This window comes from Garra rufa, chromosome 2 (genome assembly GCF_049309525.1).
Source record: "Garra rufa chromosome 2, GarRuf1.0, whole genome shotgun sequence".
NCBI lineage: Eukaryota > Metazoa > Chordata > Actinopteri > Cypriniformes > Cyprinidae > Garra > Garra rufa.
The window spans coordinates 57,158,483-57,183,951 of record NC_133362.1 but is presented as its reverse complement, the minus strand read 5'-3'; the positions used below and the strand labels follow the sequence as shown (position 1 = coordinate 57,183,951).

At 35.0% G+C, this 25,469-nt stretch overlaps 1 protein-coding gene across 1 annotated transcript; it reads right to left on the bottom strand.

Moving 5' to 3' along the window:
• Positions 1 to 1,825: 1,825 nt before the first annotated feature.
• Positions 1,826 to 24,814, bottom strand: LOC141326545 (uncharacterized). Its single transcript, XM_073835279.1, has 3 exons — positions 24,669 to 24,814; positions 18,117 to 18,356; positions 1,826 to 4,010 (listed from the first exon to the last, which is right to left on the bottom strand). The coding sequence occupies exons 2-3, from the start codon at positions 18,217 to 18,219 to the stop codon at positions 2,791 to 2,793; spliced, it is 1,323 nt and encodes a 440-aa protein (XP_073691380.1). The 5' UTR covers positions 18,220 to 18,356; positions 24,669 to 24,814; the 3' UTR covers positions 1,826 to 2,790.
• Between the last annotated feature and the right edge of the window lie 655 nt (positions 24,815 to 25,469).

The following is a 25,469-nucleotide window of genomic DNA, read 5'->3' as shown; positions in this document are numbered from 1 at the left end:
AAAGTCAGGCAAATTAAGGCAGAGATTTAAGTGATAAACAACAGCTACAGCTAAACGGACATTACTTTCAAGTTGCCGATAATGTTTTCATGTAACCTTGTCATGCTATTGCAGATTGAAATCCTTTGCCTCATTAAAATATTTATTGCATTCATAAGGAGCTGCCATTCGAGTATTGTCAGAACCTTGATCTGTGGCGTAATTGGGTTGTTTCTATTTGTTGCAATTCTGCAATAGTCATAATACCTTAAGACCACATCTTCTGAAAAGCTCATTATCATCCAATGCTTCTAAAATGTTCCGAGGCAGACAGCCAGCAACAGCCATTATAGGATAGTTTTAGGACTTGATCTTAGTGATTTAGGAGTCCTCTCCACTGCTCCTAACATTTAGCAGATTTAGGAGCTAGTTTTAGTGCTAAAACGCTTTGTGAAATACTCTTAGAGCAAAAATTAGGAGTCCTAAATTTAGGATTGTTTTAAACATTACTTTTAAGATTTTCTCTTAAATCGCTAAGTTATGAGATAGGCTACTTTTATCCTTAAGATCTTTTAGGAACAGAGGCCTAGAATTTGGTGATGTACGTGCGCAGGCAGCACAGGCTTGCGGTGCAGAAGAACGCGTCGAGTATAAATCAGTCTAAATCAGGCTTAAATCACAAGATCAAATCCTAACCTTCCTAATATTGCTGTTGCTGGTGATCTGCCTCGGAACTTAAACTATTTAGAAACACTCTTCCTGTATATGCATGCATATTCCTACACAACTTTTTTGGAGGTTATCCCAGCTCCAAATTTTCATACGATGGGCAAGAAGTAACCGCTGTTCCTGCGTCCAGTTTGGTTTTGTTTTACGTTTCCGTATCTCGCTATCAGCCATGATGATTCTATCATGAATAGAAAAATAAAAAAACTTTTACGTCAACACCAATAGCCCAGTGGTTAGTGCGTCAATATATAGCGTAACTCTGCTCAAAGCGCCCCAAGTTCGATTCCAGTTTCGAAATGTTTTGCTGCTCCCGCCCCCTTCCCTTCACCCAATGACTTTGTGTCAGTTCTCCAATATTGTGTGTCATTAAAAGCATAAAAAACTCTTTAAAAAAGTGTGTTTATATATAGCGACAGACCCAAGAGGTTTTAGCCTTTAGCCTCCTTATTAGTGCATCCGCCTCACGTGCTGGAGACCCGGGTTCGAGACCTGCTTGGAGCGGGTGTGGTAGGACTTGGGTGTGAGGGGTTACATTTACATGCATATCAGCTAATTGTTTGTTATAAAAGGCTGTCAATCATTTTAACACTTGTTTAGTACGTGACACTTGCCCTTTTATATATTTTAAATTCTTTATTTGAATATGGCCACATTTTCACATTTTGTGAAAAAGGCCCAGCAGAGGCTGTACTTCCTCCGCCAGCTGAGGAAACTCAACCTGCCACAGGAACTGCTGAAACAGTTTTACTCTGCCATCATTGAATCCATCCTCTGCACTTCAATTACCATCTGGTTCAGCTCAGCTACCAATTCTGATCTCAGAAGACTACGTCGGATAGTCCGGACTGCTGAGCGAATCATTGGTACAACCCTCCCTACCCTTCAAGATCTGTACTTATCCAGAGTACGAAAAAGGGCTGCCAAAATTACTCTGGACCCCTCACATCCAGCACACTCACTTTTTGAACTGTTACCATCCGGTCGGCGCTACAGAGCACTGAGCACTAGAACGACCAGACACTGAAACAGTTTCTTTCCTCAGGCAATCCATCTCATGAACACTTGATCGTGGAACATACAACACTATACACTCTTTATTCATTTTTCCGTTATTTATTTAAAGCACATACTTACTCCATTCAAATGTCTTTGCTATTTTTGCACATTGTCTGTCTTGTATACCTCTATATTGTTCTTTTTATAATATGTATCGTCTTGTCACTGTCTTTCTGTAGCACTGTGGAGCTCTGTCACAAAAACAAATTCCTAGTATGTGCAAACATACCTGGCAATAAAGCTCATTCTGATTCTGATTTACAACAATATTTCTATGAATAAATGTCTGACAGAGACCCCTCCCCTATCAGCCAATCACTGTATGCATGGTTAGTGAGCATGTTGACATCATCCATAGTAACGAGGTCAACCCCGCCCTTACTCTTAGCTTAAGACTCATCTCTACTGCTCAGTAAAAGTTTGTCTCAGCAGCTTTGTTAATAGGTTTTAAGAGAAAACTCTTAGCTAAAAACTTTAACTGCTATTTAGGAGAACTCTTAGTGGTAAGATGAAATGTTTTGTAATTATGGGCCCTGGTCTATATTTCTGGCATATCGTTCCCCTTCTGGAAGGCGCATCATTGCACTAATGGAACAACAGAAGGATAAGAATGGACATCTGGGAGGAGGATGACGAACAGAGTCCAAGGTGGAGATGACGGAGGGAGGAGCCTGTCTCTGTATGTCCTCGTGTCTCCTTCCCTTTCTCAGGGAACAAGGGTTGTAGTTGTAACCCGAAACTGTGATGTTAAAAATGCTAACAATGTCCTTTATTGTGCTTCAACCAAAAAACTGCACTTTCTGTGAGATCTCTTTTCAAATCATGATACACAAATGTGAAGTTCTTACATTGTAGACAGAGCAAACGCATTGTCCATAATCCAAATTATTCCTTGCGCTTTTATGCATAACCGAGTCAACTAGCTATATTGTTATATTGGATTGAGATTAAAGTGTACAATGGGCAAAACATAATGAGAAACATAACTAGAATGTTCCATTTTATACATTTAGTTTGAAACTCTTTCTACACTAAGGGGATGTTAGGCTTCTCTCTATTATGAATTTTCATGTGCCTGTCAAGGCTTCCTTTTTGACTGAAACAGTGTCCACACTGTTTGCATGTGTGAGGCCTCTCTCCAGTATGAACTAACATGTGCTTGTTAAGGGCTCCTTTTTCATTGAAACTCTTTCCACACTGTTTGCATGTGAAAGGCTTCTCTCCAGTATGAACTAACATGTGAATGTTAAGATTTCCTTTTTGATTAAAACTCTTTCCACACCACTGGCAGGTGAAAGGGCTCTCCATGGTGTGAATTTTCTGGTGGACTTCAAGGTTTCCACTTTGATTGAAACTCTTTCCACACTGTTTGCATGTGTAAGGCTTCTCTCCAGTGTGAATTCTCATGTGTGTGTCAAGGTGTACTTTTCGTGTGAAACTCTTTCCACATTGTTGGCAGGTAAAAGGGTTCTCCGTAGTGTGAATTTTCTGGTGCACTTTAAGGTTTCCACTTCGAGCGAAACTCTTGCCGCACTGTTTGCATGAGTAAGGCTTCTCTCTAGTGTGAATTATCATGTGTCTGTTAAGGCTTCCTTTTAGAGGGAAACTCTTTCCACACTGTTTGCATGTGTAAGGCTTCTCTCTAGTGTGAATTATCATGTGTCTGTTAAGGCTTCCTTTTAGAGGGAAACTCTTTCCACACTGTTTGCATGAGTAAGGCTTCTCTCTAGTGTGAATTATCATGTGTCTGTTAAGGCTTCCTTTTAGAGGGAAACTCTTTCCACACTGTTTGCATGAGTAAGGCTTCTCTCTAGTGTGAATTATCATGTGTCTGTTAAGGCTTCCTTTTAGAGGGAAACTCTTTCCACACTGTTTGCATGAGTAAGGCTTCTCTCTAGTGTGAATTATCATGTGTCTGTTAAGGCTTCCTTTTAGAGGGAAACTCTTTCCACACTGTTTGCATGAGTAAGGCTTCTCTCTAGTGTGAATTATCATGTGTCTGTTAAGGCTTCCTTTTAGAGGGAAATTCTTTCCACACTGTTGGCAGGTAAAAGGGTTCTCTGTAGTGTGAATTTTCTGGTGGACTTCAAGGTTTGTAGTTTGAGCTCTTTTTTGTTTAGAAGTCTTTTCAGACTGTAAAGAACAAAAAGATTTTTCTCCAGATACGAAATCATAAATATTCTCAAAATGATCTTTCTCTTCGGTTTCATTCAGATCTTCTCTCTCCTCTTTCAGCTCTGTTAGGTCTAAGGTGGAAAAAAAAGGAATAAAAGTTAACCCAAGTCTAATGGCACAAAACAATTAACATCAAAACATGTAGATTTGTAATGCATGTATGCTAGATCCTAGGTACTAGGGATGCACCGAAATGAAAATTCTTGGCTGAAACCGAAACACCGAAAGAATTATGCCAATTATTAGCACCATTGCATTTATGGCTATGACTGTGTACCAATTTGACTAAAATCAAGGCATTGTAATTAAATAAATTAATATTAAAGTTTCAAAGAATAAATCAGTTATATGAATTTAAACAATTATTATCAATCAAGTATTATATAATAATAACATATACATATATTTTACTGCCTTTGTTAAAATTGTTTACATTTTATAACACATTATCCATCAGTTCACATTTACAAGTCTACGTTTTTCTCTTCCAGCAGGAGGTGCTGTCAGAATGGTAAACAAAGCAGCGCAGCAAATGCCTTTGAAACGTGCAGCGCTCATATTTATTCAATAAATAGCCTTTTGAAGTTTCATTAAAATTAAGAGCTTTAAGTCTTTCAAAAAAGGTTAGGATATATATATATATATATATATATATATATATATATATATATATATATACAGACTGATATAAATGTTTCTGTACCATTTTTGTCTCCTAGGCAATAAAATGCAACAAATTTAGAGAGAGACAAGGAAAAAAAGATGACAAATTCATTACACAATTCTTTCCGAGGTTTTATTAAAGGGGCAATTATGTTAGCCAATCAAGAAACGGGCCTGTTAGGTCAATGTCAAAGTTTATTTTTCTGATTTAAATTACTTTTAAAAACAACAAGTGTTTACTAAAGTGATGTACAAGCATTCTAAATTTAAAACAATAAACACATACAGTGGTGTGGAAAAGTGTTGGCCCCCTTCCTGATTTTTTTTTTTTTTTTTTTGCACGTGTCACACTTTAATGTTTCGGATCATCAAACAAATGTAAATATTAATCAAAGATAACCCAAGTAAACACAACATACAGTTTTTAAATGACGTTTTTATATTATGTAGGGAGATCCAAACACATATGGGCCTGTGTGAAAAAGTGTTTGCCCCCTAAACTTAATAACTGGTTGGGCCACCCTTAGCAGCAACAACTGCAATCAAGTGTGTGCGATAACCTGCAATGTGCGGTTACAGCGGTGTGCAGGAATTTTGGCCCACTCATCTTGGCAGAGTTGTAGTAATTCAGCCACATTTGAGGGTTTGAGCATGAACCACCTTTTTAAGGTCATGCCACAGCATCTCAATAAGATTCAGTTCAGGACTTTGACTAGGCCACTCCAAAGTGTTCATTAGCCCCTTTTCCACTGTTGGGCCAGTGCGAGCCAGTGCTAAGAGCGTGCCGGGCGGGGCCAATGGCCTCGAGTGGCAAGCACTAAGGCCAAAAGTAAGCTGCGTTTCCACTATCGAGCCAGTAGCCTCGCTGTGCAAACCTAAAGTCCGCCCTTTACACACCTCATTGGATCAAACGTCACGAAACCCCTCCCCTTTCAGCGCGGAGATTGAAAGTAAGTCAGGTAGGCCACCATACTGTGATTATCGAACGAACAAAATGGAGCGAGCCGAAGCGGCTGTTTGTTTGCTCCTTTCGGTGTTTTCTTGGTGGAAGATGAGGCAGCGATGCGAAGATGGAAGCTTATGTTAGCTGCAAGGCGAAAAAAAGAACAATACAGCGACGTGGAAGCCGGATACAGCGAATGCAGAAACGCCTTGTAATGTTGGCGATGTCTGTTCTGATGCAAGAAATGCTCTGCAACAGTTGTGAATGCAGCAGCAATATTTGTAATATATTACATTAATAAATCACGTGAAAAGAAGCTTTGTTTTTATGACCTACACAGATCTTTCGTCTAACTTTGTATCACATAAAACAAAATGTTGCATTAATATCTACACACTACTGCAAAAAATAACGACACAGTTGTACTTCTAGTATAATCTTTTATGCCTTTATTTAGGTACAGATACAGTGTATGTTAACATGTTATCAAGGTGTGTTGGTGAGTTTTTGGGGGGTTTCTTTGGACGATGTCCCCCTATTATACATCAAATCTCATTTTTATAGGATCTTACTTGCATTTATCCAAATTTAAATAAGAGTATACTCATCAGACATGCATTTAAATAATGTTTTCATCACATAGTCTGTAACAACAGTTAATGGTGCAACTATTAATAGGACCTGATTTACACAGGACACAAAAGGTGCCCCATCAGATAACCATTTAAGTAATGCCCATCAAAACGGCATATATTTCCATATCAATATCTTCCTAATGTAAGTGTCTTTTCTGCATGGGCACCGCTCTGTCCATTGTGCGTTTTTATGGCTTTGTACTGCGCACGCAAATTCTTGATATTAAGCTTTGCGAGTTTAGCAGCGATGTATTTTATCACGTCTTCGTTTTTGCAGACGCCGTCAAACTGGCATTGTACATTGTCCTCGGCCCAAATACTCAGAAAAGCCCTGGTATCTTCTACATACTTGTACTGACGATTCTCCATTTTAAGTTTTTGAGTTCTTTGCACGACGTAATACAGCGAAATGCGCATCTTACCGCAGACACACTTTTACCTGACTGCACGCTTAAAGAAACTTCGCATGAACTCCGCCTTTCACTTTGACCATGCCTCAAGCCCCGTCGGGCCGAAAAACCCGGGCCATTGGCCCTGAGGAAGCACCGACGAGGCACGATCAGGCCCCGGAAGTGACAGTGGAAACGCGACTGGCCCTGGCACGCACTAGCACGCCCGCTTTTGGCCCGACAGTGGAAACGCGGCTATTTTGTTTTTCTTCAGCCATTCAGAGGTGGATTTGCTGTTGTGTTTTGGATCATTGTCCTGCTGCAGAACCCAAGTTCGATTCAGCTTGAGGTCTTGGACCTCTGCCATGCAGGCCATTTTTGTCCAGTCTCTTTCATGAAGTTTTGCAGGCTCTTTAGATGTTGTTGTAGCTTTTGAGGACCTTTTGGTCTACTTCACTCAGGCAGGTCCAATTATGATTTCTTGATTGCCAACAGGTGTGGCAGTAATCAGACCTGAGTAAGGCTAGAGAAACTGAACTCAGGTGTTAGGGGTGGGCAATATCTCGATATTTTTTTAAAAACTCGATATGAATTTTGACATAATGTTTGATATAATGTTTATATTTAATTTTCACCTCTAAGATTGTTTTCCTTCTCTGTGTTGTTCTCGCCCCCGTCTCTTTGCTTTTGTTCCCCCTCCCCTCGCCTGTCTTCTCATTCAACATGAGTCTCCGCAACCTCCCCCAAGGCTACAGAACTCCTCGCAAAAAAAGGACAACCGGTTCCATTACATGGAGATACTTTGGTTTTAAGGCGTCGGACGTCTACTGCCATGAATGCCAAAAGTTGGTCCCAACCTAAGTCAAACCCGCACGTGTACGCACATTCAAAAGCAAATTTAATACCCCACGTTTAGAGAGCGACTCCCCAATACGCGCAAATTAGGCTACATTAAATGCTTGAAAAAGCATCTCTATTTGCACTTTGAATATTGAAAGAGTTGTACTTTGATCATGCCAGATTTATGGACCATGACGATCCATTAACCCCTTATCTGTTACTCCCATTTTTGAACATAGACGTGAAAATGAAAAATTTAAACTTAAATCTTTATAATTCTTAAACATTTTGTAATATGATTTTGATGTACATTGTCCATGTTAATGCTATGTCTGATTTTAAAATGGTTTTCAAATTATGAATTTTGAGATTTTAAGTTTTCATCTGATATAGCCTATCATTTCTTATTATTTCTAAAGTGTAATAGAGAAAAAAGGTAACAAGGGTGTCTGTGAAAAATGTCAGATCTTCTGTTATGAAGTATATTTTTAAGGTGCACTCTACATAATTTGTAACACAACAAAATGTTTAATATCTTTTTAGGAGCCTAAAACCTTTCCTACGTAATATGTGACCCTGGACCACAAAACCAGTCTTAAGTCGCTGGGGTATATTTGTAGCAATAGCCAAAAATACATTGCATGGGTCAAAATTTTAGATTTTTCTTTTATGCCAAAAATCAATAGGAAATTAAGTAAAGATCATGTTCCATGAAGATTTTTTGTAAAATTCCTACTGTAAATATATAAAAATTTAATTTTTGATTTGTAAAATGCATTGTTAAGAACCTAATTTGGACAACTTTAAAGGTGATTTTCTCAGTATTTTTATTTTTTTGCACCCTCAGATTCCTGATTTTCAAATAGATGTATCTCGGCCAAATATTGTTCTGTCCTAACAAACTATGCATCAATAGAAAGCTTATTTATTAAGCTTTCATATGATGTATAAATCTCAGTTTTGTAAAATTTTACCTTATGACTGGTTTTGTGGTCCAGGGTAACATATGGTTTGATTTGATTAGATTAGGCTTTATTTGTAAAATGGTGAAGTAAACTGTGTAGCTCTAATATGTATACAGGGATATTTAAAAGAAAATTCGCAGAAGCACTTTGTTCTGAACTGCCTACCTCTGAGTTTCAATAAAAAAGACTTTGGAATTTGGCATATTTGTTTTTGTAGTAGTTTTTGGGGGGTTATTTATCCTGTAAAGATATTGAGATATATATCGTATATCGAGATACAGCAAAATATATCGAGATATTTTTTTTTCTCCATATCGCCCAGCCCTATCAGGTGTGATAAAACACTGCTTTGTTTTAACACTTTTTCACACAGGGACATTTGGGATTGGATTTTATTTTCCCTTCATTAAAAGAAACCTTCGTTTAAAAACTGCATCTTATGTTATATTTCATTAATATTTAAATTTGTTTGATGATCTGAAATATTAAAAATCAGGAAGGGGGCCAACACTTTTTCACACCACTGTAAAACAGACAAGAGTCCAACACAATCATAAAAACTTAACTCTCATACTGTGTTGAAAGCCAACAAGTAAAGATGAATTAAATCTAATATAATGTGTGTGTATTACAATAATATAATAAATTCCTGTTATTATTATTTTAACTAATACCAAGCTACCATGACCTGCACACTTCATGGATTCAATGAAGATTCAGCAAAGGACAAATGGATTTCCAGCATTAAAAATCACTGGTTATTCCCGTACAGCTATGATAAGCTGTTTCTACAACTTGGCAGTGCTTTCAATGTTATTAAGGGAAAGGATGAAGCTGATTGGTTGGTTCGCGTCACATGACCCGCGGTTCATTATAAGCGCGCATAGTGCGCGTGTACATTTGAAATAACGAACTTATGCGCGCCGCGCAAAAGACACTATATATGTGAACAGCCCCTTTAGCTGTTGCGATACGGCGAGGAAACTGTCGTGTCCGGTGTAGACACGATGTAAGGGTAATTAGTCGAAATCATATTTATAACGCTTATTTATATTTTAAATTTCTGATGGGACAAGTCGGAGCTCTGCGCACGCGCATCATTCAAACCATAACGGTCAACATCCACTGTAAGCTGAGGAAAAGGTAAGCAAAATTTGCTTGATAGCCTAGTTTTTACACATTTTTTTTTTTTTTTTTATTGCCAACAAATATACTATTTACAGGTGATACATCAAAGGCCAACAAAACATACATGACTGTAAACATGATTTGTGTGTGCATGTGAGTGTGCGTGTAAGTGGTAATTATAACTGTGTCGAGGTTGGAACACAAGGGAACATGTAGAAAAGTACCACAGACATAATAAAAAAAATAATAAAAATGATGATAGTAGTATTAACAAAAATTAGAGGATGGAGGGTGTGAATGGTACTCAGTGGTCAGGGTGAGGAAGATGATAAATGGCAGTAATAATAATATTAATAATAATAGTAATGATAATAATAATAATAATAACATTTTAAATGAACTACTTTAATCAAGAATGAGGGGAGGTTTGAGGATCAAGAAGAGGGCAATTCTATTAATATAGTAATTTAGTAATATATAGGATATATAAATAGAATATCTATAAAATAAAATAAAAATAAGGTATTCCTTATTATTATATATATAAATATATATATATATATATATATATATATATATATACATATACACATATATATATATATATATATATATATATATATATATATATTAGGGCCGGGACTTTAACGCGTTAATTTAGATTAATTAATTACACAAAAATAACGCGTTAAATTTTTTTAACGCATTTTAATCGCAATACGTTTTGCACCGCGGAACGTTTCTCACTGGGTGAGATTCGGCGGACCGATTATACTGGAGCACAAACTAGCGTTCAGACAAGCCAAAGACGTCCGTCCTAAATAGTATTGTATGTCCCAAATCGTAGTATGTTTAAAAAGTATTCCAAAGATTCCCGGATGGTCTACTACTTAACGATCAATGCACACTCTTAACTGCTTATATTGCCCGCAACACACTGCGCCGTGAACGAGGATTCGATTAGAACTACAAACACGCATAAAAAGTGTTAAAAAACTACAAACATGGAGGATATGCGCGACCAACGGACAGGTAGAGAAAGGGGTTTGAGTGATAAATAATCAGTGTGTAACCTGATAAAAAACTATTTTTTAAATGTTATCGGCGTTATATTCCATGTGCAGCAACATTTATAATGATAGGTTTGGTCATTAAAGTTTAAATGCATAATTAAGCAAACACAAGAGCAGAGTTCTCGGAATGAAAGACTCGTTAAAGAACGTGCCTCTTGCTACACTTTCAATGGCAATATTGTACTGGTCTGTTGGACTTGGTTGAACAAAAATAAACAATATTTTGTTGCTTAAGCTTATGTATTCAGTCATTATTCAATGGTATACTAAAAATCCATGTAAAAATCTTAATTCTCACTGTTCTCAGGTCAAATATTTACATGCGATTAATTTCGATTAATTAATTACAAAGCCTCTAATTAATTCGATTAAAATTTTTAATCGAGTCCCGGCCCTAATATATATATATATATATACATACACATATACATTACAAAAAAAAAACAAAAACACTATTGAGTTATTACACAGCTGCCCAGTTAATCCCCTGCTCACGTCACCCGGACGGCCATCTAGTAGAGGTGCCGTGGAGGCACAGGGCCCTAACTCCCACTCCCCTGTTTTCTCCTTTTCTGCCTCTGGGCCCCAGTTGGCTGTGACATCTGTGACCCTGTTCTATGTGGCTCGGATTGGCTGCAGGTGGGTGCACTGGGAGGCCGGGGTCCTTTTACCTTCAGATTACCCTGAGTTTATTGCCACTGATTAGCACTACATGTCTGGCTTTTTAATGCTTTATACATTAGTTGACATATACATACATATACATCATGAAGAGGAAGGAAAGGGAAAAAAAAGAAAAAAAAAAAAATTTACACATAGGGTAAGTGTGACTGCACAGGGATGGTCCCACGCTGCACGTCACACTTTTCTTTTAATGCATCTCACATTAGTTGAACATTCATCTATCACAAATAAAAAGGGTTAAATATTAAAAAATAAAAGTACAAACAAATAGGGTAAGCTGGACATAGTTTTTACACATTTAATGTTGAATTCAGTTTTTATAGCTGTAATGTGTTGTATTCTTGAACATTTAATACTTTTCTGCTTCATATGTTTGTAACATAGCTTTTCTACTTTTCTGCTTCATATGTTTGCGCAGCCTTCGATGAAACCGGCAAAAACTGAGGTAAATCAATTTTAAACTTAAGTTCATACAAATGTTAGTTGTTATAGTTTAAGTTAATTGTTTAGCTGTTTAAAATAGCAACTTAAAGGAGAAGTTCACTTCCAGAACAAACATTTACAGATAATTTAACTCAGTGAGTAAAGTATTAACAACAGTGTTGTGAATAATCTGTTTCTGCTCTTCAGGGCTCTCAAGTTTTGGAAAAAGTTTGGAGTGAGATTTTATCTGTTAGGGGAGGAGCCTCTGAAATATTTGCAGCAGCAGCCCCTCGGCCCCAAGCAATTGACCTTATGCACGGAGCGTTCTTTAGAACTTCCGCATAACGATAAGCAGCTCGTAAACTTCTGCTGAAGCTCATTTTCTATGTGCTATATATTAGGTGGACACTATTGAGACTCATCTACTGCCTCGTTCTTATCAGAAACTGAGAAAAAATATAATTGCAACATTATAAACAATGTTAGCGGCGTGAACATTCAGTTTCATATTATTTAACAACATAATTTAAATAGCTAAATAATTTAAATGCGGAGCCTGGCAATCCCGTACTCTCCGTATCTGCATAGTTGTACATTTAAATGCTGACAGCTAAACACCATCATAATGTGTTTATGCTAACGTTAGCTAGCTAGAGATATTTCTCTTCAAGGACATCTTAATCATATTTTTGATAATCACTAACTTGCCTTCATAATCATGAACACATTTTTAAAATCTTGCAATATTTTAAAGCCTTTATTATTTTCTAACTCTACAGCTGTGAAATAAAATGTACTTCAAGGACTCACTTTTCATTCATAAAACGGCATCGAAAAAAAATGACTTTTCACGGAAAACGTCTGTTTTTGGCTAAAATAATGTGGAATTACCGCTTATAACCAATAGATGGCAGCAGATGATTATTATTACTGCCTTTCAAACTCCCTCTATTTTCAAGACGTCTTGCTTTTCGATTTATTATAAAATTACTAGTATAATAAATTGTATTACTTTTACCGCCCTTAAGTATATAGTATAGCAAGTGCAGAAAGTCATTAAGCTCACACACAAACAGCCTAAGGGTGAATTATTTACTAATATAGTTCACTACACATATGTTAAATATTTGTGGGATATTAATTAAATAATGCACTCGATATGAATCGATAGGAATTTGAAATACTTTATAAAATTGAATCTTTTAAAAATGTAATCTTTTTAGTAATCTTTTTATCTTTTAAGTTTTATCTTGAACTGTAAAATTAAATAGCCGATATTTAACCAGCACATACTTGTTACTGCTGTAGTTTTGTTACTCTGTATTTAATCTGAATCATTTAAGCTCTTTTTTTGACATCAGATGTCAGATGTTTGTCCGGTTATTACTGTCAATCATAGCAATGACTCGCGCATATTTAGCCGATTTACTCACAAATTTTTTTAAACTGGCATTTGTCATTCTTGAAACGGTATATATGGACGTTTGGTCCTCTTAGATAAACAACACTTTTCTTCGATAGTGAATGTATTATGTAGAGAAAACGAGCAAAGTACGCTCATATTACGGTACAGTACAGTTGACCGGAAATGACTGAGCTGGCTTGACTAAACAAGGAAGTATTACGTGCATAAGGTCAATTCTCTCCAGTTTTTGGTAAAAGTTCAACTATCTATTGTTCATAATTAACCAGCACAAAATTAAAAATATAACAACTGGTAGATCTGATAAGTCAAATTCATAAAAATAAAATGTTTTAAATATTTCAAAAATGCATATGTACCAAAAGTAAAAAAAGATATTTGGCCCCAAACGAGCAAACTAAACATAAGTGCTCAATGCACATACAGAAAACATCCAGGAGGATTGCAGAACTTGCTCATAGCATGTATGTCAATCTGTGTGTGTGTTTGTGAAAGAGAGAGGGTACATATTTCAGCTTACTAAAGTCATTTTGTATTTCAAGTGTTTATTGCACACTTTGATGCCTTGAGGACAGTGGTAGGGGCTTGAACTTAGCTAGAGAAATTAGTTATGTGTAATTGAATTATGTAATTTAATTTAAAACGACATTTAACTAATCTGTTAGTTACTCTGAAATAACAGATATAGTTAAATTACAGTTACCTTTAAAATGTTTACAATTACAAAGTGGGTTACATGTAAATATTTTGATTGATTTATTTCCCAAATGGCATTGACTGCTTTAAAATAAGAGACACCAATGTTTCAGGAGTTAAACAGAGGTGCTAAAGATTTTGTGGTGGCTGTGCTTTAAAATTAAATTATTATAATCTTAATTCAAGTGATGAAGGATTTTGTAAAATTGACAGTAATTAGTGTTGAGTGCTACTGTAAGGTAAACCTGCCTGCTTAAAACGTTTTTAAAAGGATTAACAGTTGAAATTATTCCTTAGAAATTTAGTAATCAAATGTAATGTTACATTACCTAAAGAAACTGAAATAGTTACACTACTTTTAAATTACATTTTAAATAGGGAAATTTAATCTGTAGCCTATTACAGCCTATTTCCAAAATAACCTTCCCAACAATGTTGATACATTTGTGTTTTGAAATATATAAAACAAACTTCTTTTTTTTTTGATGAATTTGTCTGTCTTAATGCTTTAGATTTACCAATTATCTTGTCTTTTCCTTAATTTCAGGCCCACAATTAGTTAAAGCTGTTGAAGAACTAATAATTTTGCACAAATTTGGCTATAATCGCCAACATCAGTTCTCACTATCTTTGATCACAGGCAAGGGATTTTGTCCAAGTATCGTAAAATGAAATAAATAAATAAATAAATAAATAAATATGAAAAATCCTGCTGCATTTATTTAGTTTCTAGTAAATACAAATGACAACGTCTGATCCGAGACCGCAATGCGACCACCTCCGCAACTGTACTAAACGCTTCCACTGCGAGAGAAAGCGGGAGCCCTGCAACGATTCCTCCGCTGGCCTTGTCCCGTGTGTGCGCATCTACGTTGCCCAGTGACGATCGTGATTGTAGCGGGATCACGTAATATACCGGAAAACGGCAAATTCTAATTTTTTGGCTGGTAGGAGCCATTTAACTCTCAAGACAGCTATGAGCTTGGTAGAGTACTTCTCTCTGCAAAGCCTGCACCTCGTCCATTAACACCATATAGCGGGACAAGTTATCCTTTACTTTTCAGCGTGAGAAACACAAGGTGTGGCGTGAGAGCGTGTGAACTGGTTGAAATGCGTGTGTCTCACGGTGAATGCGTGAGACTTAAGAGCCCTGCTGCTCTTATTTGCCAACCAAAATAGTTCAAAAAAGACCAAAGTAGTTTTTTTGTTCTCTGCACAGCACAGAGGTGTTTTGTTATTGAATTGAATGAGCGATTTGAAAGAATTCATATTGTTTAGTTTTTTAATGAATCAAAATTGTTAACCTTATAAATAGTCCACTTTGTGTTTGTTTTTGCTATTTTGATTTAGCTATTTTTAGATTAAACACGTTGTGTATATGTCTGAGTAGAATATTTAAAATCACGTTTGTTCTGGTAACATCACAGTCAACCTTATACACTTTTTTAATAGGAATTACACACCCGGCCATTCCACTGTCCATCCTGTGTGATTGGCTTTTTGAGAACCTTCAGGTGAGTCTCCTTGTGAATAACAAAAAAAAATAAAAAAACATCTTAAATTGATCAATGCCATTTTGGACACTGGATTTTTTTTGTGATTTGTATCTCTCTTTTTTCCGTTTTTTTATTTAGGACAAGTCTGATGAGTTTGAAGATGTTGCTGTGGCCCTCCTTACAGACAATGACACCAATCCAGTTCATTGCCAATCTCATGTCATCAAATATGACTCAAGTTGTTAGGTCTAATTAGCAGTGCCTTTTGGTGTACTTTCAGGTTTTATCAACTTCATGCCATGGGAAATGTGAGTGATCACTTTTTTTTAAATTTAAGAACAAATTTGCTGTAGCACATTACCAGTTATTAAAGGAAAAGGTTTACTCAGAATGAAAAATTCTGTCATTAATTACTTACCCTCATGTTGTTCCAAACCTGCAAGACCTTTGTTCATCATCAGAACACAAATTTAGATAATTTTGGAGAAATTCGAGAGCTTTCTGACCCTGCATAGACATCAATGCAAATGTTCCCAGGCCCAGGAAGCTAGTAAGGACATCAGACTGACATGGAAGAGAAGACATTTTTGAATATGGTCGTCATTTTAGTTTTCTTTGAGCAAAAATACAGATGACTCACTGATGTCACATTAACTATTTTAATAATGTCCTTACTACATTTCTGGCCCTGGGAACATTTCAGTTGCATTGCTGTCTATGCAGGGTCAGAAAGCTCTCGAAGCATCCCAAAAATATCTTAATTTATCTTATATGTTTGTGTTTTGATGATGAATGAAGGCCTTTCTTGTTTGGAACTACATGAGGGTATAATGGCATAATTTTCATTTTTGGATGAACCATCCCTTAAAGATTTATATACTCTAGATTGTAGTTATTTATTTGAAATCTTCATAATATGGATAGTGTGTAAGGATTGCTAAATAAAACTTAATGGAATTTTTCTATCCAATTGAATTGAACAAACAATATTAAATATTTTTGAGTGTATATTGTGCATGAATAAAATATTGACAGTTGTGAGTCATTTCACTATCACAACATTGTAACACAAGCAGGTTTATAATATACATGTTTTACATGAGAATACACATGTGAATACACATGTTTTTCACATATGATCACAAGGGTTTCACATAGGAATCACATGGGAATTCACACAGAATGCACATGAAAGTGTTCCAAAAGCACACGTTTGCACATGGGAATCACATGTGAAAATTCACATTTGCAGAATCACATGTGATTTTCACATGTGTCACATGTGATTTTCACATGTGTCACATGTGCAAGCACACGCTTTCACATGTGAAATAACACGTGCAGAATATGTGGCCACATGTGACCACATGTGTTTTTGCACATATGAAATTCATGTGGTTTTTCTGTAAGAGAACTAGCTTTAATTACCGAATTAACCCTTTTTTCCAGTTTTCACTCCATAATAACACCCACATTTTTTACATGTACTGCTGTAATATCTAAAAGCAAGAGGAAAGCATAATTACCAAAGTCAGTAGCTAATAACAGGTCATTAAAAACTTTTACAAGTGCCGTTTCAGTGCTATAATGGGATTTAAAACATGACTGGAGCACTTCCTGAACGCCATGTAAATCTAAAAAAGACAGCAGTTGTATTAATACAACACTTTGGGAAGAAATGGCAGTTTTGATATTGGTCCAAATTTGCCTTTTTAATCAATGGGTCCACTATTGCATGTTTAAAATTATGTGGTACAACACCTGAGATGAGACTGCTATTTATAACTCTCTAAATATTGGGTCCAATGGTTTCAAAAACACTTTAAAAAGTGTGATCACTTACATTTCAAGGTTTGTGCAAATAATTTTCTTAGATACTTTTGCATAATTAGCCAAAGTGCTATCAATGGTTTTAATATTAAAGCAGATATTGGGTTTAATATTACTGAAAAATGTGTTTTAAGTAGGGCTGGGCGATTTGGCCTAAAATCAAAATCTCGATTAATTGAACATTTTGACCCGATTACGATTAATGAACGATTATTTTATTCATTAATAAAATTATATTTAATTATATTTAAAAAAAATTTTTTTTTTTGTCCACATAGTTCACTGACAAGTTTTGTTCAGTAAATATGCGCCCATATTACAAGTGAGAGATTTTTGAATGAAGGGTGCACACACTATCTACTATCTATGATTATTTATTGAACATCAGTGTCGAACAACTGAAATTAAAGCACACATTGCTTAAAACTAAAAGTCACATTTTTCTTAAATTAGTGAAAATAAATAACTTGCACTTTTGGAAACAAAATAAATTATTTATAAAATAATAATAAATATTAAAAGTAGAAAATAAGCAGTATCTCTTCTAAAGAAAATTACTCTTGTATATCCTGTAAATACTTTTTACTGTATAAATACTGCTTAAGCTCTCCATCGACATGTCGGAGGAATAACGTAACGGAGCGGGGTCACCTGACTCCACACGCAGTAATGTTTTTAAAGGGAAAGTAATTGAAATAATTGACCTGGAAAAATTTGATCGATTATAGGTTCTGAATGTCGATTTCGATTAATTTTCGATTAATCGTCCAGCCCTAGTTTTAAGGCTTATTTCCATATTATTGTTACAACATAATTGCATGATCTCATAATAACAAATGCTCAGTGTGAACACAGGATATAGAAGGCAGGGTTAGTATTTGTCATGTGATCTGAACGTCCAATGTCTTAACATTTCTATACTCCTGTGACATTATTCATAAACATCATAAATTTCTGAAATGTATTCATCTTTGAGAATAAAAACCAACCTGTTTGTTCCTCAGTATCTTCATGTTTGACTCTGAATGCTTCTTCAGTCTTCAATCTCCTCTTTAATAAACGCCATATTTGTTCGTTCTTTAGTTTCTTCATGTTTGACTCTGAATGTTTCTTCGATCTTCATGTCTTCACTCTCCTCTTTAATAAACACCATCTTTGTAATAGTGTGTCACATGGATCTCTGATGTTTCTCCAGGAGTTTGTCTGTGTGTTTGAACACTTTGTCCTTCCTGTTAAAGATGAGAATAATTAAAGATAAAATAAATGCAAACTAAACACACTCTGGGTGCGTCTTAATTAGTTCAGTTGTCAGAGTGAGAGCTACAGTAAGAGATTTGATAATAACTATACACAAGTTAAACATATCGTTCATATTTAGGTAGGCTAGTTTTAACTTACATTTGGTATTTAATTATTAGTACATCATATCTAATATATTACAGTCTCATGAAATCATTCTCGGCTGTGATTCCCCCGTTTGTGTTTGATGTTGTCGTTTGTAGTCCGCGTGCCGCTGAATCAAATCACTGAATCATTTCACAAATGATTTGATTCAAATGACTTGGATTCTCAGTTTCTGTCATCACTTCTTATCATCACAAGATTGATTCATGATATAGAGAGAGAAATGAGACGCACCTTCTCTGTTACTAAAGGCTAACGCTTTAACTAACACTAAATAAAGCATTATTACAATGTTATATTTAAGAATGATGCATTTATTTTACGTAACTTGTAAAAAAACGCCTTAATTCATTTATTTAAAAACTTTAAAACCACAAACCTTTCTTCAGGTGAATCACAACAGATGAGGAGGGCGGCTCATCTTAATGACGTCACACCACCAGAGCAAAATAGACGGTTTCAACGGCAACAACATAAACAAACGTTACTGTGCATGCGCGCTTTTGTGGCCCAAACTTAACTTCCGGTATACATCCAAATAGAATCAATAACAACAGCTAAGTCCTTCTAGAGTAGATTATTTTTTTAATAACAAGCGAAATATGTTGGCTGCGTAAACTAGACTGATTTATTAAAAATGCAAACTCATTATTTGCCAGCAGGAGGTGCTTTAAGCACGAGAAACGAGGTTTCCCCGGTAATGGCTATAGACAAAGCAGCTCTTAATTTAAAAACGCTGCCTTATGCAGGATGAAATGAAAATGACATTTTCTAAAGACAGTCTTTCTTCAGAAATACAGTGATATAAAAACACCCACGCCTCGGTTTGATTTTTAAACGTGCATTACGTTTATTCAACGAAGTCTATTAATAGATTAATTAATTAGTCTATTAATTCCAATTGGAAATCAGTCGGTTTTTATATCGTGGCAGGTCGCCACAAATAAATAAATGTTTGGGAAACACATACCACAGCACAATAACCTGAGACCAACTTCATTACTCATTATTAGCTGCATTTGTAGCCCGCGACACGAACCAGACAGATAAACAAACACAGACCGGAAGTTAACTTAGGTCCAGGCGCGTGCGCACGATGAAACCGTCTATAAAAGTCCGATTCATACACTTATCTCTCAATGAAGTCTGACTCGATGGCTGCGTTCGAAACCGCATACTTCCATACTATATAGTAGGCAAAAAGCAGTAGGCGAGCAAAAAAGTATGTTTGAATGTTCAGTATTCATAAAAGAGTAGGCGAGAATCAGTAGGCGAGTGCACTAATTCTCACAAGATTCGGACGAACGTCTACTTAAAGTGCGTTCGAATATGCCTACTTACCTACTATATAGTAGGAAAAAAGAGTACGTGAAGAAAGAAGTACGTTCGAAACCTCAGTATTCATAAAAGAGTAGGCGAGAAATCCCCGGATGTCCTACTGCTTCATCCCAGATTCTGAAGTGTTCATCTGATGCACACTTTTCAATCCCAGGAGGCCACAGGAGGCCAAAACGTCATCATCGAGCGTGATTGGGAACCGCAACGAGAGTGTTTACAAATGTGAGTATTACAAACCAAAACACGGTTCCCTGTCTTAAAATCGTATTTGTTGAGCTACTGTATCGTAAACTGCTGATTTGCATAAGGTGTCAATACGTGTAACGTTAAAGTATATTTGTGATTTCGCTGTAAAACACGTTTTATTACGTATAGCGACCGTAGCATCTTAAAGATGATTACTAAATGTTTAACAACTGACAGGAACATGTTCTGAGAGAATTAAATGAGCACAGCACAACACCAAACAGACATCTAAATGAGTGATGGACGTTATGTGAGTTTATGTAGAATTCTCTGTTGTCAACACTGCTTTAGATGAATGTAATGTAAATAAACATATAGTTAGTAAACAAGTAAACATGAGTTATCTATTTCATTTGTTTAATAGTACTGTTGATAAATTCAGGAGCATTTGTATTGGATAAAAAGCCAATTAACACAACAGCTACCTCATAAACGTAGTATTGAGCACACGAATCAGAGGGAACTGAATCTTGTGTGGATGTTACAGGGACAGATGAGACAAGTATGCTTGTCTGGTGAAGAGCAGTGTTGCCAGATTGGAAATGTCCAAGTATCGTACCAGAAGCTCAAAATTATCGTATTTGGGAGAAAATTATTGTATTTTAGTCAAACGTTCAAAATAAAGATATTTATCTAGATGTTACAGCTATTTCTCCTTTTTAGCACTCATTTTCTATACCTTATTGCAATGCTAAACTAATTATCTTACCCGAGTCAAACGTTCAAAATACAGCTATTAATCTAGATGTTACAGCTATTTATCCTTTTCAGCACTCATTTTCTATACCTTATTGCAATGCTAAACTAATTATCTTACCCGAGTCAAACGTTCAAAATACAGCTATTAATCTAGATGTTACAGCTATTTATCCTTTTCAGCACTCATTTTCTATACTTTATTGTTAAACTAACAACCTCAGTTTTGAAACAACTGACCTAAGTACGACAGGAACGTTACCTTGTGCTCGTGAGAGAGAGCCATTCTCCACGATGATTGGTTGAGAAGACGTAAGATTGGATGAAAGGCATGCGTAACGCACGTTCACCTCTCCTCACAATCATGAAGGTAGACGTAGTATCCACACAGCTAGATCTTTGAGAATAGAAGCTCTATAATTATAACGACCATGGTGTCACAAAATTCTGAAATTATCGTACATTGTGGTATTATTGATCGTACATCGTACAGAGGTCAAAATTATGGTACAAATACGATAATTATCGTACGTCTGGCAACACTGGTGAAGAGTGACTGATGAAGCAGTTCTGCCATCAAAGGCTTTGAGTGAGTACACTACAGACATCTATTTAAACCTTAAGTTGCAGTTTATTGATAATAAAAAAAACTTTAAGCACTTTTCTGATTCTAGATTTCTGTGCCTTTGTTGCAGATCTTTTGCGGTGGAGCAGGACCTGAAAGGAAAGGTGACAGCAGCATTTGTGGGGAAAAAAGTTAAATCTGTAACTTAATATAAAGTTTGGTAATTTTGTTACTTCTAATACAGAGATCTAATGAAATTGTGCTGTTAAAATGACAACTTTTGTATTGTATTTGTGCATCTTTGTATGATCTGAAATGTCTGCGGCAGACTGGTGTGTGCATCGAGAAAAGAGAAATCCACAGCAGCATCCTGGAAATGGTCAAGTGCCATCGATGAGACCCTCCATCACTCCACCTGCTCTTTGTCTCATCTGGACCAGATGTTGCTGTGGTCTCTTCATCCTCAGAGACCAAAGAGCCGGCGAGAGCATCTAGAGAAAGACTAAAATACCAATATGTCTGAATAAAGCTTTGTTCCATGTGTCTTTATTTATGTTCATGGTTATTTTATTATTTTACTCATATATCCATGTTGTTATCAGTAAATAAAATATGTTTCAATAACATATGCATTAATTAATTACTTGATTTTTATAAAAAACATGCTTGTTTTACTAAAAAATATAATTAATTATAGGTCAGCATTTATCATTATTATTGATCAGTGCATTCTGAGGTAATCTTAATTTCTAAGCAGTAATACTTACATTTTTTGAGTGTAAAATCCTCAAAAAACACCTCCAAACACAAGATCTTCAAGCAGCTGATCCACGTCTCCTTTGTGCAGATATTGCAAACATGGAGGAAGATGTACTAGGTAGGGTTCTTGTGTTACTGATGCTATGAGGTGTTTGAGCACCTGTTGTGCTTATTTTCATTTTATTACTAATACTACCTAACTTACAATTACAAGCTCAGGGTAAGATGGTATTTTTCTTTAACAATGAACAATCAATCATAATGAGAAAAACTAAAAACATAACTATTAGGCTTGCTTACATCATAGTATGCAATTATATACACAGGGAAATATGATTAAATATCTCTGAATAATCAAAATATTCACATCATCGTTTATCAAAAATTGGATTTGTTTTTGTTATTGATAAGCCTCAGGGATGAAAAGAGAAATTTAACAAGAATTTAAGCTAGCTTTGCGTATGGATAAACAATTTTGAATACAAAATAAAAGAAATAACTTATTCAAAAAATAAAGAATTTGGGTTTTCCTGACAAAAATTATTTCTTTAAGAATTAAAAAATACAAAAACCTAAATGAACCCAAAACGTATCTGTTATACTACAATCACAATAAAAGAACAGCTGTTTCTTCAACATGACCACAAAATGAACAAATTTCATCAATGTCAAAATATTTATAGAAAGATGAATTAAACCTGTCGCTATATGTTAAGTTGTTGCACTTGTTATAACGTCGTTGGTCACATGATAACGTCAACATGGCGGAAGACGTGCAGATCACATCCATACTCAACGAGATTTGGCTGTAGAGTACATACTCTTTTAGCGCTCGTTAAGTAAGTACTTATTGAAATTAAGTACCTACTCATTGAGTATGCGGTTTCGAACGCAGCCATAGACTCAATCTCCAAAGCTACTGTCAGTGTCACTTTTACCGTTTCATTTGAGAAAACTAGCATCATATCATACTTTACACACAGAAACTTCACGGCAACCTGTCAAAATAAAAGTACGGTTTAACATGAAACAGAACAATATTCCTATTTAAATAATTGACAAAAAACAATATATATTATAAAAAATAAATATAACAACAAGATTAACCACTTAATTGTAGAAAAAAAATACTACGATTATTATTTAAATGTTAAATTATTATTATTTATTGATTTTAACAGCAAACCTCTTGTTTGTTTGCCAAAAATTAAAAAGATTTATTTTTCATTTGATTAAAAATAAATAAATGTTTATGCTTTCATTTGATTATGAGAAAATTAAAACATAAGAATAAAGCCCAATTGTTCAAAATGTTAAAATAGAGAGTTTTGGATTTATTTTTTCACTGAAATAAATGTTTTATGTTAAATAAACGTTATTACACAAAGTAGGGTAAAGTACCCAGAAAAAAAAGTATGGAAACCTAGGGGAAACACTGTATCCTATTGCTACACTTAATTGCAATCTTGCACTGGTCTGTTGGACTTGGTTGAACAAAAATAAACAATATTTTGTTGCTTAAGTTTATGTATTCAGTCATTATTCAATGGTATACTAAAAATCCATATGAAAAAACTTACTTCTCACTGGTCAAATATTTATATGCGATTAAAATGCGATTAATTTCGATTAATTAATTACAAAGCCTCTGATTAATTAGATAAATTTTTTTAATCGAGTCCCGGCCCTAATATATATATATATATATATATATATATATATATATATATATATATATATATATATATATATATCTGGCATGCATGTGAACTTGTTGTTGGGGACTCCCAAAACAAAAATTATAAACATTTTAAATAGCATAATAGGGGCACTTTAACATCTCTCAACAAACTTGTTTATATTTGCAGGTTTATTCAGCGAGCACATCATGATGGATTTTATGGTCAGATCTGTGTGCACTGTCAGAACATTTAAAATGTTTTTACATAAAAGGTCTTTTTTTTAAATGTTGTAAATTTTACTGATGTTGTTACAGATTGTTGCTAATAAAAATATAAAATTTTACATTGTTATCCCTGCTCAAACTCTGTACCAAACTGTCAAATGTCCATCTGAAAATCAAATTATGTAATTTGATGTAATATTAGTAATTGCATTTTGTGAAATACAATAGTAATATTGTGATAAACAATTTCTGTCCTCTCCTCCTTGACACACGACTAGTTAATATTTATTGTTATTTATGTTCGGGTATGATAACATGTTAGTAAAGTGCTTTTACAGACAACAAATATGTGAGCAAATGTGTAATCTCTCACATTTAACATTTTTATGCATGAAGCAAAAATGTTTTTTAGGGACTGTTTCATAATAAAATCATGTGTTAGGATCTTCTCAGCTGCACTTGACGGCAGCATTAGTATTTGTCTGCTCATGTGACCTCAACATATCTGTCAAATAAAACCACCTTAATATGAATGACACTCTTCAAAAAAATATTCATTTCTGTAGAGAATGACATTTTAATAAGGATCAAATGACGGAGTTTAGTTTAGAGAACAAAAAAACAAACCTGTTTGTTCCTCAAGATCTTCTTGTTTCAGATTTAATATTTCTTCAATCTTAATGTCTTCATTCTCCTCTTTGATTAACGCCATCTTTATAAAAGTGTCTTGTGGATCTCAGTTGCTTCACCAGAAGTTTGTCTATGTGTTTGGACAATCTGTTTAAGATAAAAATAATTAACAGAAAGAAAAATAAATCCTAACTAACTAACTCCCTGTGTGTCTCAATCAGGTCCCTAGGTCAGTAGTCAGTGGACTTGCAAAAGAGAGTTAAAACGCTGCTACTAATACTACTAACACTACAAACTAATAAAATAATGAATACACTACACAGAAACTTACTATTTGTCATTTATATTTGGTATTAAATAATTTTTTGATTATATTGAAATGAGATGTGCCTTTTCTGTTATTCGCACTTTGCTTACATAAATAATGTTAGTTACTGTTAGAGTATTACAATGCTACATTCAGTAATAGTTAATACACTTTACATATCTTTTAAATCAAATCTATAATATAGATTTAACGGTTTATATCTAATAATTATATATTTCAAATCACAAACCTTCGTTGATCTGAACCACAGATGCAGGAGCACGCGCAGCCTCATGACGTCACCACCAGACCAAAATAAAAGTCCCATTCGATGCATGTAAATTTACATACGTACATACAGATATACACATTAAAAGAACAACAATAATACAGATAGTGAAATGCGTTTAAAAACATGCTGACTAATGAGATTGTGTCTAAAAGGCTAAATATTGTTTGCAAAAAAGTATTTTTCCCTTTTTCTTCCATAA

Excerpts from the sequence above, each read along its gene's own strand:
- LOC141326545 (XM_073835279.1), bottom strand. The coding sequence starts at position 18,219 with ATGAAGAAACTAAAGAACGAACAAATATGGCGTTTATTAAAGAGGAGA. Across the intron at positions 4,011-18,116 it reads AGATACTGAGGAACAAACAG|ACCTAACAGAGCTGAAAGAG; the intron begins GTTGGTTTTTAT and ends TTTCCACCTTAG.